Below are 18,309 nucleotides of genomic sequence, written 5' to 3' on the forward strand. Positions count from 1 at the left end.
AAAAAATACTTTTTAAGTCCGCGGTAAAGGAGACGTGGCTATCACACTGCAACATTTAGCCGTTTTCTCTAGATCTAGATAGATATACAAGTTTAGTTACACCCACCGGGAATGTAGTACGACACGGTCGATTCAATTTCTTGATTCAATTTCTCTTTTATGTTCATTCTAGTTTTATAGTTTTAAAGTTGATATGAAAATTTAGTATTTTGTTAAACTAATAACATGTAGAGCCAAGTACAAGTACTTCTAAACGTCGTATGAAGTGAAAAGGACTTCATTTTGAGAAAAGTCAAGACTGGACATTTTTTTCGTTTCATCAATTCAAGGGTATTAACTCGCATGGTTTACAATTTTTAACTGTGAATTCCGACTGATTCTGTGGATATTTTTATGGCAGTTTGGGGCATAATCCAGTAAGTGATGAGGCAATTGATTTTTGCCCATGACCTTCAGGGCTCAGCCAATAGATCTATAAAGTCCACTCGTCCTACTGATTTTAGTATTTTCCGAAAAAGACCACTTGGGCGAATGAACATAGTGAAAGCCCTGTACACTGTGAGTAAAACACACAAGCTTTTTATGTATTGAGTATAATTTCAAAATGTAATGTTTAAGATGAGAAAGATCAGTTTAAAGCAAATTTAGTCCCCTAGCATTAATTACAGATTAATTTCCCTTTTTTACTATCTGCACCAAAACGTTTTCAAAATAAATAAAACTTCCATCCTTAGCAAAAGAAGTTCCTGTTTGAACAAAAAAAATGATAATAATGACTGCTCTTGTTGTTGTGTCAGAATATCAGATCAAAGTGCCAAGTTTAGAGAATAAAAAAAATATAAATATAACAGTAAATGCAGTTTGCATATAATTTGGCTTCTTTTTTAATTTTTTTTGTGCCCATCTCAGAGGTGCAATATTGTTTTAAACAAAATGATTGGAAAGAACTGAATTTTTCCTATTTTTATGCCTAATTTGGTGTCAACTGACAAAGTATTTGCAGAGAAAATGTCAATGTTAAAGTTTACCACGGACACACACACACACACACACACAACCGAAAACCGGGTTAAAACACACTCACTTTGTTTACACAAGTGAGTCAAAAACAACTTTAAACTAAGGGGTTTTTTTGGGGGGGGGTTTTTGTTGTTGTTTTTGTCAGCTTCGTTTTCAGTTTCAAGGAAGTGACAAAGCATGCAAACTGATCCATATAAGCTACAAAACATCTGCTGAAAAAAATAATGGCAGATACCTGATCTTCACAGAAACCAAATGCACTGATCAGGTCTTGAGAGCATACCGTTTATAATAAAAAGCAAAACAAAACAAGCTCGAATAATAAAATTGGAATGAGCAAAATAGAAATGAGATGACTTATATATGTAAGCTGATCTTTTCTTTCTTTCTTTTTATCTGTTTATTTATTTTTAAAAAATTATTTCACAAGGGAGAACGCGGAGGAGTTTGGGGAACTTGAGATCATTGGGAATTGTTTATCATAGTGATCCTCCCTCTTTCTTCTTGCGTCTACTCCACGGCACTGAAATTACCATTTAGCTGACTTTTGCTGCAAGCAAAGCAACTGCTTCTGTGCCTGTGGATGTGAACAGAAGAAAGATTCAAGAGAAAGGCAGAGGACCACCAATCAGAACAAAACAATGCCTGATGGGGTGATGGGGGGAGGGGGGTGTGGGGGTGGGGGGGAGGGCGTACGTACATACCCCTGAGTTCAACTGACCCGGATGGTTAGGGGGTAGGGGGGAGAGGTGGGGAAGGGGGGGCCTGGGGGTAGGGGTGTTGGAGGGGAGGACAAACTAGTGCATGGCATTTGGTCCCGACAATCACATCAACATGTTCTGAGCTTCCAGGGTGAGATCCATGGAATCATACAAGGTTGACACGCATGACGTATGCATGCACGTAAGCATGCACAAATGTGCGCGCACGCGCGCGCACACACACACACACACACACTCACACACAAAGGAAAAGAAAGAGAAACCACCACCACACAAGGAATCAAACATCAAACAAAGAAAACAAAATCCAGCAAAATAAGAAGGGACTCTTGAAGGTCTTTATGAGGGGGGGAAAACAACAAAAAACAACAGCGACACCAACCAAGATGTGATATGTTGTGAGCCAGTCAGGGAATTCTGTCACAGCCTTGTCCCATAAAAAATATCCCCAAAATATCTGGCAGGTTAAGAAAAAAGTTGTTGTTTTTTTCATCAATACAGCCACACTCACAGAGACAGGGTGATTGTGGAAGTTGCTAGTCACAAACACAGAAGTAGAAGAAGATTCTGTACAAAAATAACCGGACTCAGGATGAGTACCAGTAAAAAAATTTTTTTTTTAATCTAGACACTGCGAAAAAGCATCCACGAACTGGAAGATGATAATTTGTTGAAAAAATTACCATCAATATCAGTCCTTGGTAAGTTTTCATTTGTGGCATAAAATCAAAAACAGGATGGTTTCTTATAATGCAGTATCAGAAATTATTACCCAAAGATGGAGATACCCAGTACTCGGATGAGTCAAACTCGACACTGACTAAAATAAAGTTGCCTCCCATACAACAAAAAGTTTCAGGCTGTCACACCTACAATAAAAAAATAAAAAAAAGACAATTATGAATAAATAAATAAATAAATAAATAAATAAATAAATGGCAGCAATGGAAAACAAGAAAAGGTAAACCATTGCTGTGCACATCTCCTGAGCAGATAAAATTTGTCTGGATTACAGGCCAAGTCTACAGAAATTCTGGGATAAAGGTCAAAGACTGATCTGTGCATCAGCTCAACACAAAACAGGTAAGTTAATCTCATTACTGAAAATTGGGGAAATAATTGTTTTTCACACTGTAAATACAGTAATGACAACAATGACTGAATGAGTCATGACATATATATGATTAAAAGTGTTTTTGTGCAGACAAAATTGTGTGTGTGTGTGTGTGTGTGTGTGTGTGTGTGTGTGTGGTTTGTCACAACACATGTACACCTGTATATGGCAAAATGTATGCTTGCATGTATTCATATGCAAACTCACATGTAAATGTACACATAAGTACGGGACTGAAATGCCATGTCTGTGTGCAGGTGTACTTTAGGTTCACATTTTTGTGTGTGCACTGACATATATACAAAATGGGTCAAACACGACATCTTAAATTCTTATTCTTGTTGCTTATAGTCCAGCCGACTGCACAAGGCCATATCAGGACTGTCAAACCATACAAATGCTCAACCACGTCAACACAAAACTGTTACATCTACAAACAACACTACGACAAACCCACAAAACAGTTCAGGACACAGTATCCCAACCATTTAGCTCCTCATGGCAAATAAGACTAGGCCATGCTGAGGACGCCAGCCATTCCGCTTTATTTATCATCCCCAGATTACAAAAAATCGTAAAAAAGGAAAAAAAACAATACTTCAAAGTCAAACCAAAAATACATAAAAAAAAGGCCATACAGGCAAATAACACTGCAGAATGGACAGCCAGTGCCGATCCCAGTGTTTACATCTCACTACCTAATCGCCAGAGCAAAACAGTACAAATAGTACATCACAGACTGCCGAAAAGAGAAAAAAGTGTCAAGGTTTGCTTGAAAAAAGAAAGGGGAATGGACTGGGAAGGCAGAAAAAGGAGACAAAGGTCAAGATAGAAAAAAGGCAGAAACAAAGAGAGTGACAGAAATGCGGAAATTTCTAGCACAGAATTTCCAGAAAGCAGGGATGCTATTTATATTGAAAGACCCCTGGCATCCCCACGGGGGCGACATCTTAAACGTGTAAAATCCAACATGAATATGAGGATAGTTTGAAAAGACCAGGTGTTGTGAATGATCTGACAGCAACTGTCTCCACTTGCTTGTGTCTGCCAGTGCACTGACATTTGAAAACAATAACAGCCCCTGAAAGAAATCAAAGGAAATGAACACATGGGATGAGGCCAAAAGGGCTGACTATGTCGTCTCCAAACATCTTTTTCCAACTCTCTAACACCTACAATGGTGAACTGATGCTGTTTAAAGCCAAATCTACCTGCAAGGTTATTCGTAGAGAATCGTAACAATGCAATGAATAAATATCATTCACCATCACAAATACTGAAATAGTTATCATCTCTTCGCTGGTTTCAGTACACATGTGAACATTTTAAAGAATACCTTTTACCTGCGAGACACCAACTTTTACCTGCAAAACACGACGACGACTGGCAAAAGAGGAAAGTATACCAACAAATAAGAAATGTGATTTTGTTTTAAAACATTTGTGAGGTACTATGTATGATGACACCCAATCTTACTTTGTATAATACGTAAATTGAACACACGACTGTATGGTATTATGCACAATGCTTCCAAATATTCTTTGTTTGCCTATGACACACACTACTTGGCAAGGTTACCCAGCACTTTGGAACTGAAAGTACTGATGTACTATAAATGTCTACATTTTTCTTTTAAAAGACTGAGGTTACATGCATGCCATTTTCACTCATTCTCTTGTAATAACTAACACATTCATTCTCCCTCTCTGTCACTCACATTAAAACAAACACACTTTTTTTTAAGTCAAAAAACATAATCAAAAGACAAAAAAAAAAAAAAAAAAGAGGACATAAAAGCATTCATTTACAACACTTCTGAATTAAGGATACATAAAGCGCTACTGACTTATGGCCACAGAAAATAATCCAATCATATCACAACAGACATTACATCCACAGTGCAAAGGGTAAAATACCTGCTTCTTCTGAATGCTCATTCCCTGCTTAGTTCGAGTCAGTCTGCACGGATGCAGTCTGATTGTTAAATGTTTTACTCAAAAATTTAAGCACATCTAACAAATCTCTTAACAAACTAGCACTACCAAGGTACTAATATTTAATGAAAATCAGTCATTCAAAGTGTAGTCAAACTCACAAGAAATCTGCTGCCGCCTTTCTCACTTAATCAACAAGAGAGGAATGCATGCAGGCATGAGTGCATGCGTGCAAGTGTGTGTGTGAGTGGATGGCTTCTTCACATGCACATGAGCGCATGCACATTTGTACCTGCGTGCATGCATGTATGCACGTGCGTTCATGCATGTGTGTGTGTGTGTGTGTGTGTGTGTGTGTGTGTGTGTGTGTGTGAGTGTGTGTGTGTGTGTGTGTTTGTGTGTGCACGAGTTCACATGCACATGAGTGTGTGCATGTGTGTACCTGTATGCATGCATGTATGCACGTGTGTGCATGCATGTGTGTATGTGGGGGGTGTTTTGGGGAGGGTGTAGGTGTGTATGTGCATGTATGTTCATGTGTGCAAGCATCAATGATAACCTCTTCTTGAAAAGCACTAAATCATACTAGATGAGTGTGATACAGAATTCATTTATCATCACTATATGCTTTGGCTAGTCATAACAAAAATTCTAGTTTCACCCAGTACGACATCAGCTCACAGTAAATGACAGTGCTTGCAAAAACGTTTACCACTCAGTTTGGCAAGAGATTGTCTATAAAAGAATGTATATCTATCTATCTATCTATCTACACATACATCTCTCTCTCTCCCTCTCTCTCTCTCTGTATATACATCCATCCATCCATCCATACATACGTACACATGAATTCAGACAATTGCTGCAGAGAAGAACGCCCAAGAAAAAAAAAAGTGGCTCATGACCTTAGAAAGAGACACTGAGGTGGAGCTGAAGAGTTGTTTTCAAAAATATATATCTATATAAAAGGCGCCAAGACAGAACAGGTAAGGCGTTGGGACTTCTGAAGAGCTCAAGAGACAGGGGTTCAACTAGGCAGATGTAGAGAGGACAGTTCACAGACAAGTCCAATGGAGAAGAATCGTTGATGCCGTGTGCTCCTTCAAGGGGCCCGAAGGACGTAGGAAAGTAAGTCATGACCTTAAACATGTGGATACCTGCTCCTTGCACAACCTTTGTCTTCAAAAACTAGACAGGAAATCTGACAGCTGAGAACAGTCTGAATAAGAAAATAAACAAAATCTATCACAATCCAAAACTCCAAAATGACCAGACCCAAACTCCAACTGATTGGAGAAACAATCAGCTTCAAATGACTTGTACCAGCTTTCGATGCAAAAATAGTGCAACGCACATTCATATACACAAAACATTAAAATACCACCACCCCTCCCCCACACCCCTCCTCCCGCCCCTGCCCCCAAACATGCACATATCCACACTGCTACCACCACCACCAGCACAACACACACACACACACACACAAACCACTCAACACCCCTTCACTCCCCCCCCACCACCACCACCCACACACACCAAAACTAATAAATAATCATCAATCAACCCAACCTATAAACCAACAACAAAAACACTTAAATACCCCCTCCTTCATTAAAGAAGCTTCTTGCTCTTGACGGCGGTCCCATCTGACGGGCGCGACAGAGTTGGGGAGGGTGAAGCGTCCGCCCCCCGCAGCAAGTTGTTGTTGTCACTGGTGGTGGCACCGATGGCTCTCACAGACGGGCAGGCCACCAGCCACTCGTGATGCTTGAACTCTATGTAGGCCGTGAAGTGGTAGGCCTTGGAGGCATAGGCGATGACATACTCGCACAGGGAGAAGTAACTGAAGGCTGAAAGAAAAAAAGAAAGAAAAAAAAAGGGCAATGCATGGAATGAACGACTTGTAATGATAGTCAGTCGTGTCAGACTTATGACCATCAGAATGACAGAGAAGGCAGTTGCTGTCCCGACTGTCTGGGTTAGAATTTTAGCAAGGTGGAGAGTGTCTTGCCCAAGTCTACAAATGAACAACCGACGGTGACACGCTTACACAGGGAGAAGTAACTGAATGCTGATAAGAAAAAAACGAGAACAAAAATAAAACGGCTGCAATGCATGGAATGGCCATCTGGCAGACTGGCGTGATCCAAACCCTGTTGCTGAAACGCAACTTTAGCTTCCTCACCTCCAAAAAGCAATGCAAGGTTAGTTTAAGGATCAGTTTCAGTTTCTCAAGGAGGCATCACTGCATTCAGACAAATGCATACACACATTACCACACCTGCCAAGCAGATGCCTGATCAGCAACATGACCTACAGGCCCTGAGAGCATGCATATACATTTGTGTACACATCAGAGTGGATTTCTTAAACAGATTTCTGCCACAGAACATTAATCTATGTTGCCATAGGTTCTTTTTCAGTGCACCAAATGCGTGCTGCAAACAGGACCTTGTTTCATAGTTTCATCTGAATGACTGTATGCTCAGTTTGATTTTCCAGTCAAACTTGGGAGAAAGGGCGAGAGCAGGATTCAAACCCAATACCTCATGGACACTGTATCGGCAGATAAGCATCTGAACCACTCTGCCACCTTCCTCCCTGCCATGCAAGGTTAGTGCACCGCAAACCAAACCCCTTGGCTGCTGAACCCTGTTTAAGTCAGATTGCTGTGACAAAATGAGGAAGTGCTGTCGCTAGTTTCTGTCCGCTTGTCAATGGTGTCATGATGATGGAGTCTCCCATCGGACCGACGGATGAGTAGGCAGGCAGGTTTATCTGTCGGTGTGTGTCCTCATATGGGAGAAGTGGCCGATTCGGATGCGCAGCACTTCCCGCAGGTGCTGCAAGGGAAAATGTCTCCAGAAGTTCAGCCCTGCTTCCTTCGCTCACGCTTCTCCTTAATGGCCAGCGTTGTTTTCAAACGTCTTTATGCTACTAGAGCACAGCATCCTCCAGCGAGAGCAGTCAAGGGCATCAGTTTCCCAGGAAGTGTGTGTCATGATACTGCTGAACAAAAGTAGTGCAAAACCAAGAGGAAGAAGTTAACTGACAGAGAACAGCGACTGACAGCCTGACCTCTAAGCGTCTGGTCCTTCGGATGAGACGATAACCTGAGGTCCCATGTGCAAATCACACTTGTTGCACTGAAATAGAACCCATGGCAACATAAGTGTTGTCCTCTGGTAAGATTCTGAAAGAGAAATCCACTCTGATAGGTACAAAAATATATATACACGCACACACCCAAGCTCTGACTAATCACGTCGGGTTCTGTTCTTGGTCAGGGATATTCCTAGCAGATGTGGTATAGCATATATATATATATATATATATATATATATATATCTGGATTTGTCCAAATGCAGTGATACCTCCTTGAGAAAATGAAGCTGAAACTGAAACTCTCACCAGATGACCTACCTCCAGGCTCACAGAACAGGCGGTGCCTCAGGTAGAAGTAGATCAGGCCAGCAGTGGCCGAGATGGTGGTGACAAACAGCGCTTTCTTCCAGAAAATGGACCTCGCCTCCTGAAAGGTACAGCACGCCATGGGCACACACACACACACACACACACAAACAGAGCCAGGTTAGAACAGTGCCGCATCACACGCATGCACCACATGCACACACACATGCACCAACATAAGCAAACACACATACACAGCCAGGTTAGAGCAGTGCCACATCACACACACATATGCATGGACACATGCATTCACGCATGCACGCACTCACGCACACACACACATACACACACACACAAACACACATACAGAGTCTGGGTTCCTGGCAACATAGCTTGGCAGACATTGTAAAAGTGAATGTGGGGTTTTTTTGTGGGTGTGTATGTGAATGTGTGTGTGCATCCATTTGTGTGTTGATGTGCATGTGTGCTCAAACACAGAATTGTAAAACTAGTGGTCCAATGCCATTGTGTGTGAGAGTGTCTGTGTGTAGAACACTCATATTGGGTAAACTGCAATATTCTTGCAGATATTCTCAGAGCTTTGTCATACAGTTTGTTAGTACACCTAGTGCCCCCCACAGACAGATGACTGAGAAAGAAAAAGAAAAATGTCCTTATAAAAATCTTAAAGCCTATAACTTTAAATGAGTATTCATGTTAAAATGTATTATGTAAGTGTGTGTTTGGTTATGAACTGGTGGTTCACCAGGGGATTTTTCTTTTGTGTGTGTGAAACACTACAACTGGGTGAACACCAACACTTTTTTTTTTCTGTAGACATCCATTTTTGTGTTCTTCAGTGGATACGACAAGCCATTTTTAGCCATTTTTAAAAGCAAGAATTATCTGCGTAATAAGAAATCACCTGCTGAAAAAATCCAGACATTCACAAGCATAAGACTGTCCTGAGAACTGCCACTTTGAAGGCATACATTTTTTACACATATGAGTGTGCATGTGGGTATACAGGTGTGGTGTCTATGTCTACATTTCTGACATGCATCTGTCTGTCACTGTATGTGTGTTGTATATATCTAGAACCTATAGCTGCAAAGAAAATGCCAACGCAAAATATTTACCACGCACACACATGTTCACACAAGCACACTCTGTAGGCATGCTCATTTTACATCATTTCTCCTGTTCATATGGGCTAGATGGTGTGCAAAAACTGAATAAAATATTATAGTTTTATTATACTGCATTGTACTGCATTGCACTGTATTGCATTGCATCGCACTGAATTGTATTGTATTCTACACACACACACGCACACACGCATGCGCACACGCACACATACACAAATGCAGGCACACATGTGCGCGCGCACACACACACACACACACACACACACACACACGCTCCCTCTCTGTTCCCAGCACGTGGTTCTTACATCTTCAGTCATGGGAGCCTCGCAGGACATAGTGAAGCAGATGATGTTGCACAGCATGTAGCACAGAGAGGCCACCATGAAGACAATGAACAGCTTCTCATGCACAGCTGCACACACAAACATCCAGTCATCAAAAATGAATGCACAGAAAATCAGGGAAAAGGAGACATTAAAGCAATAAAAGGATGCTTTTATCAGCAACCTTCCAAAACAGAAAGCAATGCAGTTGATTCGACTGAACAAAATACACAACAATTTAGGAAGCATTCCACACTACAATTACTGTCTCACTTTCCTGTTGGATTTGTTACGCATTGAAAAAAAAAAATCAAAGTGTGTTATTGAGCTGAATGTTTTATGCAGGTAACCTTTAGTTTAAGCAGCTGTGGCCTGCCACATTGTTCCAATTTTGAATTGATTGGGTATGTTTGACGTTATATTTATCCAATTCTCGAAGTATGATAGTCAGTCGTATTCGACTATGACCATCAGAACAGCAGAGGAAGTAATTGCTGTCCTGATTATACTGGCCAGAATGTGATTATAGCGGAGAGTGTCTTGCCCAAGTTACATCCCCACACTCTCAGCCAAGAGGGTTTTAGAAAGAACAGTCAGCATTGGGATGGTTCCCAAAGGCAAACTAGCCCCCAAGGCTGCAGCACCAAGAGCCAGTGCAGTTTTACCTCTTAGTTTCAGAGTCATAGTCCTTCATAAAAGACTACGCTGTAAAGAATTTCCCACTGCAGTGGAGAAACAATTGAAAATACAGCTCTCACTTTGCTGTTGGCCTAACTGTAAACTTATAGATGTCAATCTGTGATAAAAACTGAGTGTTGGGCTCAATTCTGAATTCTCGAAGTATGGCTGGACTGTCCAATATGTTAACTCAAACAAGTCACAGCTCAACTGCGCAATTATGACCTTTTTCTTTTATGCCAAAAGTCAACCTGAGAATGTATAAGCATAAAGCTAACCGGTTAAAAAAAAAAAAAAAATACAGCTATGAACTTTATTTGAACCTGCGAGTTTTAAAAATCATGTGAGAAAATGCAAGTAACATGAAGAAGTATACCAGAGCAGAGAAGGTGAGGGCAAAATTACAACACTGTGACACAATCTGACAAAGTTCACCCACATTACACAGTCTGTTTCTCTGTTAATCAGAAATCTAAAATGTCATTCTGTCTGATGCATAGATTAATCCATGATATCAGCTATAAAACAAACAGACTAGTGAACAATGCACAAAACAATACAAATGGCAAAGACCCCTAAATTATCTTAACAAGAGAAGTCGAAATCAATGAATCAATGAATTTATTGCATAATGAGCACAACTTTTTGAAAAATAAATTAGCATTCATTTAACATGGGATCATTATGGAACAGACAGACAGACAGACAGACAGACACGCCTTGAGAGACAGATGGACCTACACACACACACACACACACACACAGATTTACGCAGTGTGTGTGTGTGTGTGTGTGTGTGTGTGTGTGTGTGTGTGTGTGTGTGTGGTGTGTGTGTAATATGTGTGTATTTATATATATATATATATATATATATATATATATATATATATATATATATATATATACATATATATATATATATATGTGTGTGTGTGTGTGTGTGTGTGTGTGTGTGTGTGTGTGTGTGTGTGTGTGTGTGTGTGTATCTCTATTAATATAACTACATATGTATATACAGACAGAAAGACAGACAGATCAACAGACAGACAAGACGATCAGACAGCTCAGCTCACGGTAGTTCTCCCTGTTGGAGATGAAGGTGACGCAGATGAGCGCCAGGTTCTCCACCACGCTCAGCCAGAAGTTGAGGCGCAGCAGCACCCCGAACAGGCCCCGCCGCCCCTCTGTCACCATGGCGACGCGCTGCGCGTAGCGGTTGTAGATGAGGAAGCAGACGATGAGGCGGGGCGCCGAGTGCAGAGCGATGCCGATCCGCCACAGGTAGGCCTGCGGGGTGATGCCAGTCACGGCGCTGATGGAGGGAATGAAGTTCTGCACCTGTACGTCAAACCCACAGTGTCAGTTTCTCACTTTCAGTTTCTCACGGAGGCGTCACAGCGTGCTTACGGACAAATTATCCAAGCACGGCTACACCACATCTGCCAGGCAGATGATGCCTGACCAGCAGGATTTAACCCAACGCACTTGTCAAGCCTCGAGTGCATGCATATGATATTGTATTTGTGTACCTATCAAGAGTGGATTTTGTTCACAAAATTTTGCCAGAGGACAAGATTTCTGTTGCCATGGGTTCTTTTTCACTGCGCCAAGTACTTGCTGCAAACAGGGCCTCGGTATATCATCTCATCTGAATGACTAGATGCTCAGTTTGATTTTTCCAGTAAAACTTAGGAGAAAGGGCAAGAGAAGGATTTGAACCCAGATCCTCACAGACACTGTATAAGCAGACACTGAGATTTAAGCATCTTAACCATTCTGCCACCTTGCTCTTTCCACCACATATATGATAAGTGAAGACGGGTGGCCTGGCAGAAATGCACCTGACTAGAAAAGCGAAGGTCTAAAAGGTTCAAAACCCATAAACAGACATGGATGTCTGTCCTCACCCCACCCCACCGAAAAACATCTCGTTTGATACCAACAATAGTCAAACAAACACACGCGCACACACACACACACACAAAAAAAGGAAAAAAAAAGGGGGTGGTGCTGTTATGTGTTGATGCTCTCTCTCCAGTGGGGGGATAGCAGGTAGTCTGTTGTGACAAACAATACAATACTATATAGTATACAATACAATATCATCTCGGATTACTGAAACTAAATAGTTGTTCTCCAGTTGTTGTTGTTGTTGTTGTTGTTGCTTATCATTCAGCTTTAACAGCAGATTTTTTTTTTTTTTTTTTTTTTTTTTTTTTTTGCCCCTGGAGATGGTGATGCCTGTTCAACTACTGGGAACTTCCACATTTGTTCATGTGTATACTTACAATTTTCGGTCTTTTTGGTTAATCTTGTGTATATGGTCCTATGAAACAACTGGTATATATATCTGATACTCTCCTATGAAACAAGGTAGTCAATATTTGTAAAACATGATATTACACAAAACATAAAATTAAAATGTGGAGTGGTGGATTAGTGGTTATGCTCCTGCCAGTGGACTAGGAATCTGAACGTCTAAGGGTTTTGAGTCCCATAATATATACTGACCATTATTTTCACTCCCTCCTCCACTAGAACTTGGACTGGGTGCAAGTCCTTTGGATGATACAATAAACTAAGGTCCCGTTGTGCATGCAGCATTCAAAAGAACACATGGCAACAAGTTGGTTGTCCTTGACAAAATACTGTAGAAAATTCAATTTTGTATATATGTATGTATGTATGTATGTATGTGTGTGTGTCCCCAAGGCCTGACTAAGCGCGTTGGGTTACGCTGCTGGTCAGGCATCTGCTTGGCAGATGTGGTGTAGCGTATATGGTTTTGTCCGAACGCAGTGACGCCTCCTTGAGCTACTGAAACTGAAACTGTATGTATGTGTGTGTGTGTGTGTGTATGTGTGTGTGTGTATGTATGTATGTACGTATACATGCATCATTTTATGTTTGTATACATGTATGTATTCCTGTGAAATAATGTTGTCAATATTTGAAATGCACAAAAAACATGTTGTCATATTTTTTCCCCTAAAAAACTATTTTAGAGTACTGTGTTTGTAGTTCTAAACAAGCGTTGTATAAGTAAATCATCTCAAGTTCAGCCATCCTGGCTATGAAAATATCAAAACACGTTCATTCAAAAAAAAATCAGTTACAAAAAACAATGATACTATCACCAGTATTACTACTAATCTGTAATCATAATCGTCCTCATCATCATCTTTATAGTAATCATAATCATTATCATCATCATCACCATCATAGTAACAACCAGGGAATCTGACAATGCATAAATATGTGTCCCTAACACTTTGAACACACACACACACACACACACACACACACAGTGTGTTCATCGAGTGGGTTTTTTTTCAATCATCTTCAAGAGAAATTACAGCAACACTGCCACCACAGGAGACTAAACTAACAGGTGTGTAAAATATGTACAACAAAGCTGCCCAAACAGGCACAAAGTTGTAAACAGAATCTGTGTGCTCCGAAACATTTCACAAACCAATATATTCCCCAAGTTTCAGTTCAACACCAAAGGGATGTCAGGGTTAACTTACAAGTACGCTTCACCTCACCTACCTGCCACGTTGCCAGTAAAAAAAATGCACAACCAACGCCGCCGCCACCACCACCACCACCACACACACACACACACACACACACACACACACACACACACAAAGTCACTCAGTGAGAAAGAGGAGCAGTATTACTATTAGTAAAGTATTCTAAGTGATTTGTAACACTAATGAAGATAGACTAGAACAGTCAGAGGCAGAGAGAGGTACACACAATACACACACACATACATATATATCAGTTCAGATATATCTATAATATATCATTATATGTAAAGAAAATGACATGAATCACATCTGTTATAAGAACCGGCCACTATATATTTTTGTCAATATAATGTCAATTCTGTGCACATGATTACCATTCTAATTTCTATGCTACTGTGAATAATATGTGATACAAAACACTCTTGACAGAATTTTCCTGTGCATATATATATGAAATATAAATACACAAGCATTCACATACAAATGTTCGCACACATAATCCATATACATCTCTATTCATAAATTTGCCCATTAATAACCATTGTACCCATTGAAACTTTAGAGTTTATTTGTTCTCTCTCTCTCTCTCTCTCTCTCTCTCTCTCTCTCTCACACACACACACACACACACACACACACACACACACACACACACACAATGAGAAAGTTCAAAGTCTCCCATCTTGAAAAAGCAGCACACAATAAGTGAATAACAACACAAGAGACACCGACAGTGACTGATGACCCAAGCCAAAGATCACAATCCTGATCAATTCATGTAGATTAGATGCGATCAAAGATCACAGCCCTACAAATTAGGTTAGGGGGGGTTGGGGGGGGGGGGGGAACAAAAAAAAACAAAACAACTTTAACCGTTCAACTTCAATTGGGAATCCACTGCCGTTTCTAGGCTGGGGTGTTTAATTACAGTAACCACAATTGTCAGCATGTTCAGGTTATCAAACCAAACATTGCTACTTTGCTGGTGGATTTTTTTTTTTTTTTTTTTAATCAAGATGTCAAAACCTATAAATACGGGGGAAAAACAGCTAGTGACCAATTACACTGTATTTCTCTTGCATGCCCACTTTCCTTATTGTTATTCCATTAGAGAGCATGGTAAAAAGAATTTTTTTTAATATAAAAAGTTTATGAAAATAAGATTAATGAAATGGAGGTTGTTTTATGATCATGACCAAACTTAAAAGTTGCTTCTTTTGAATAGCCCAACACGGCAAAAATCTGAAGGAAAACAACAAAGATAATCTTATGAGTGGGCAGCGTGTGCACAGTTTTATTTGTGGGTGAATATGTGACTGGCAGGCCATGTTCTCTAAATGTATATTTATAATACATATATTATATTATGCACACACACACACACACACACACACACACACACACACACACACACAACTTGTAAGTTGTATTACTCCTTTTTGTCACAACAGATTTCTCTGTGTAAAATCCAGGCTGCTCTCCCCAGGGAGAGTGCGTCAGTACACTGAGAGCACCAACCCTTTTTTTTTTCTTTTTTTTTTTTTTTTGGTATCTTTTCCTGCCTGCAGTTTTTCCTATCAAAGTGGATTTTCTACAGAATTTTGCCAGGGACAACCCTTTTGTTGCCGTGGTTTGTTTTTTTTACACGCGCTGAGTGCATGCTGCACACAGGACATCGGTTTATTGTCTTATCCAAGCGACTAGTGTCCAGACCACCAGTTACCTCAAGGCCATCATTCCACAGTATATATAATATATAATACATATATATAATATATAATATATATAATAATAATACATATATATATAATACATATAGAGGCAAAATATAATTTTGATATGGGTTTGTGTTTTTTTTTGGGTTTTTTTGTTTTGGTTTTTCTGAGCTATTAATCAATATCATATAAATGATAGTTTAGATAATTAAAAAAAAAAAAAAAAAAAAAAAAAAAAAACTGACCAAAACCCAGAAACAAATCTTCACCACAAAATTCAGATTTCACACACTGAGTCAGTGGCTGCTTACCAACTCCGGGAAAATTCCAGCCACCTAAAATCAAATCCAGTCAATGGCTCTATAAAAAATTTTAAAAAGTAAAAAAAAAAAAAAGCATACATGTACGTATACGTACATGTTCATTTCATTTCTGATTAGGAACTGGCTTCATTCACACAGGATCCACTCCACTGATGTAAGTTTATTGTATTGAAAATAAACACAAACACAAACAAAAACAACCAATACTCAACAAAGCAGTGTACAGTATAAAATATACATTTGACTAATCACTGAATAATAGAATTTTATGTTTTCTGGGTTCATATATATAAAGAGATAGACTATCTGCAGACATTTTTTAAACAAGTTTAATAATTTCCTGTTCATACCACTTGTGTGGTACTAATGATATCCTGAATTAACTCTGTTCTTATCATCAGAGAATTAGCCAACAAAAACGGTTTACCTCACTTGTTTTCTTAGACTTTCCTTGTTGTTGTTGTTGTTGTTGTTGTTGTTGGTGGTGGTGGTGGTGGTGGTGGTGGTGTGTGTGTGTGAGAGACAGACAGACAGACATACAGTTGTGAAGGGGATACAATAAACATGAGCAATTCACACAAATTTGCAGACTGGCTTGTTTAAATATTATTAACTAGTATAGTGACAGAAAAGCATAATGAAGCTATATTGTTCACAACATGTAAATTCAGCTGAGTATAATAGTGCACAGCTTAATGACTTTGTATAACTAAGTAAATACAGAAATTCCTTGCTACTGATTCATTTTGATTTGCCATAAGCAAAGCAGTTCTAAACAAAGAGGGTTTTCACAATATTTTTGTGGGATATATCTATGTCATAAATCATGAAAAGCTGGACAACGAAGCAGAAAATGTTGTTCATCTTCATTTCCATTCTTACATAAAGGACATACCAAATTTACATCTGAAGAATTTCTATACCAGAAATATGATTCTGTGATATCTGCTATTCAACACCTAAATCTTGTCATCTGACACTTAATATGTCTCTCTATATCAAACAAAAGATACTGTTCACAATCAAAAGACATTTTAAACGTTCTGTAAAAAGAGTATCTCTCACTGCTCAGCACATGCTCGTCCCAGTTTTGCCATCTATTATCTATCAACCTTTGAGTTTGATGTAGTTCTTTTAAAAAGACATTTACATCTTCAACACCTTGATTCATCCTGACAAAGCCAAATCCATTTTGAAACAAAAACTCCCTAACAGTAGAAACCCAAGATTTTTTAACACATGATTCTTAATCAAATAACATTTCATATATGCTTTAAATGGCAATCTCTTTTCTCCCATACATACTATCTTTAACTAATATGAATTACATCTCATGCGTTGCAACGATGAATTTTTATGTAAATAGGGTAGGACCTGTTTCTCCATAGACAAAATCATTTGGCGTTTCTAACTGACACAGTCAAAAATTAGTTGTCCAGAGAACAAGTGGAGAGAACATAATCCATTTGTCTGCCAGAGGGTTTAGTTGTCTGGACAATTGGATGGGTATTTTGAGCCTACAGTAAACCCATCCCTCACAATCTGAGTATACTTGTATCATCTTGATAATATGACAAAAAACATCACTTCCAAATCTTCACAGAAGAATAAAATACTATCCTAGTATCTATTAACTTAGTTTGTATCTCCCCAAACTTGCTTGTACCTGAGAAAGGGCAGGATTTAGGGGGTAGGGGTAGCCCAACTGGATAGAAGAAAGATCAAAATATATGTGTGTGTGTATATATATATGTGTGTGTGTGTGTGTGTGTGTGTGTGTGTGTATAACATGCGCGTACAAAAATGGTCAACGCTTGTTCCATAACAGTAAAAGAATGTGCATAGATATCTCTACTCTCTCTCTCTCTCTTTGTGAGCGGGGGAGGGGGCGGGGGAGCGAGCGAGAGAGAGACAACGGGGACTGACCTCGCACATCGTTTCATTGATATCGCCAGAGCGAAAGAGGAAAGCTGTGACGAAACATATCGCCAGAGACACTGACGGCAGGGTCACCGTTGCGATCGCAAACGGCCAAAAATGAACACGGAGCAAAATTCGTTCACTTATCAATGGACCTTCCTCTCTTCCCATGGTCTGGAGTTAAAGAAGAACGTTCACCGGTAACAGAAAAATGAGCTGGTATCGATGAATGAATTGAAACGTTGGTTCTTTTCGGGTTGTTTTTCGGTTCCCAACGTCTCGACTGAGTCATAAAATGACTGTTCCTATTTGGTGTGTTTGGAAAGATTCATGATTATATGAAGAGCAACTATCCGTTTCAGACTTCCCTTTCTTCGTAACAGATGACTGATTTCGATTTTCTTTTCATTGCGGAAAAAAGACATGGAAACACAGTTTCAGTTTCAGTTTCAGTTGCTCAAG

At 39.6% G+C, this 18,309-nt stretch overlaps 1 protein-coding gene across 1 annotated transcript; it reads right to left on the reverse strand.

Annotated features, from left to right (window-relative positions):
- Window positions 1–6,329: 6,329 nt before the first annotated feature.
- On the reverse strand, window positions 6,330–18,098 carry LOC143284253 (post-GPI attachment to proteins factor 2-like). The gene is made up of 5 exons (XM_076590933.1): window positions 17,854–18,098; window positions 11,424–11,688; window positions 9,655–9,761; window positions 8,214–8,322; window positions 6,330–6,640 (listed from the first exon to the last, which is right to left on the reverse strand). Exons 1-5 carry the CDS (start codon window positions 18,016–18,018, stop codon window positions 6,402–6,404), a joined length of 885 nt encoding a protein of 294 aa, XP_076447048.1. The 5' UTR covers window positions 18,019–18,098; the 3' UTR covers window positions 6,330–6,401.
- Between the last annotated feature and the right edge of the window lie 211 nt (window positions 18,099–18,309).

The sequence above is a fragment of the Babylonia areolata genome, chromosome 7 (assembly GCF_041734735.1).
Source record: "Babylonia areolata isolate BAREFJ2019XMU chromosome 7, ASM4173473v1, whole genome shotgun sequence".
Lineage (NCBI taxonomy): Eukaryota > Metazoa > Mollusca > Gastropoda > Neogastropoda > Buccinidae > Babylonia > Babylonia areolata.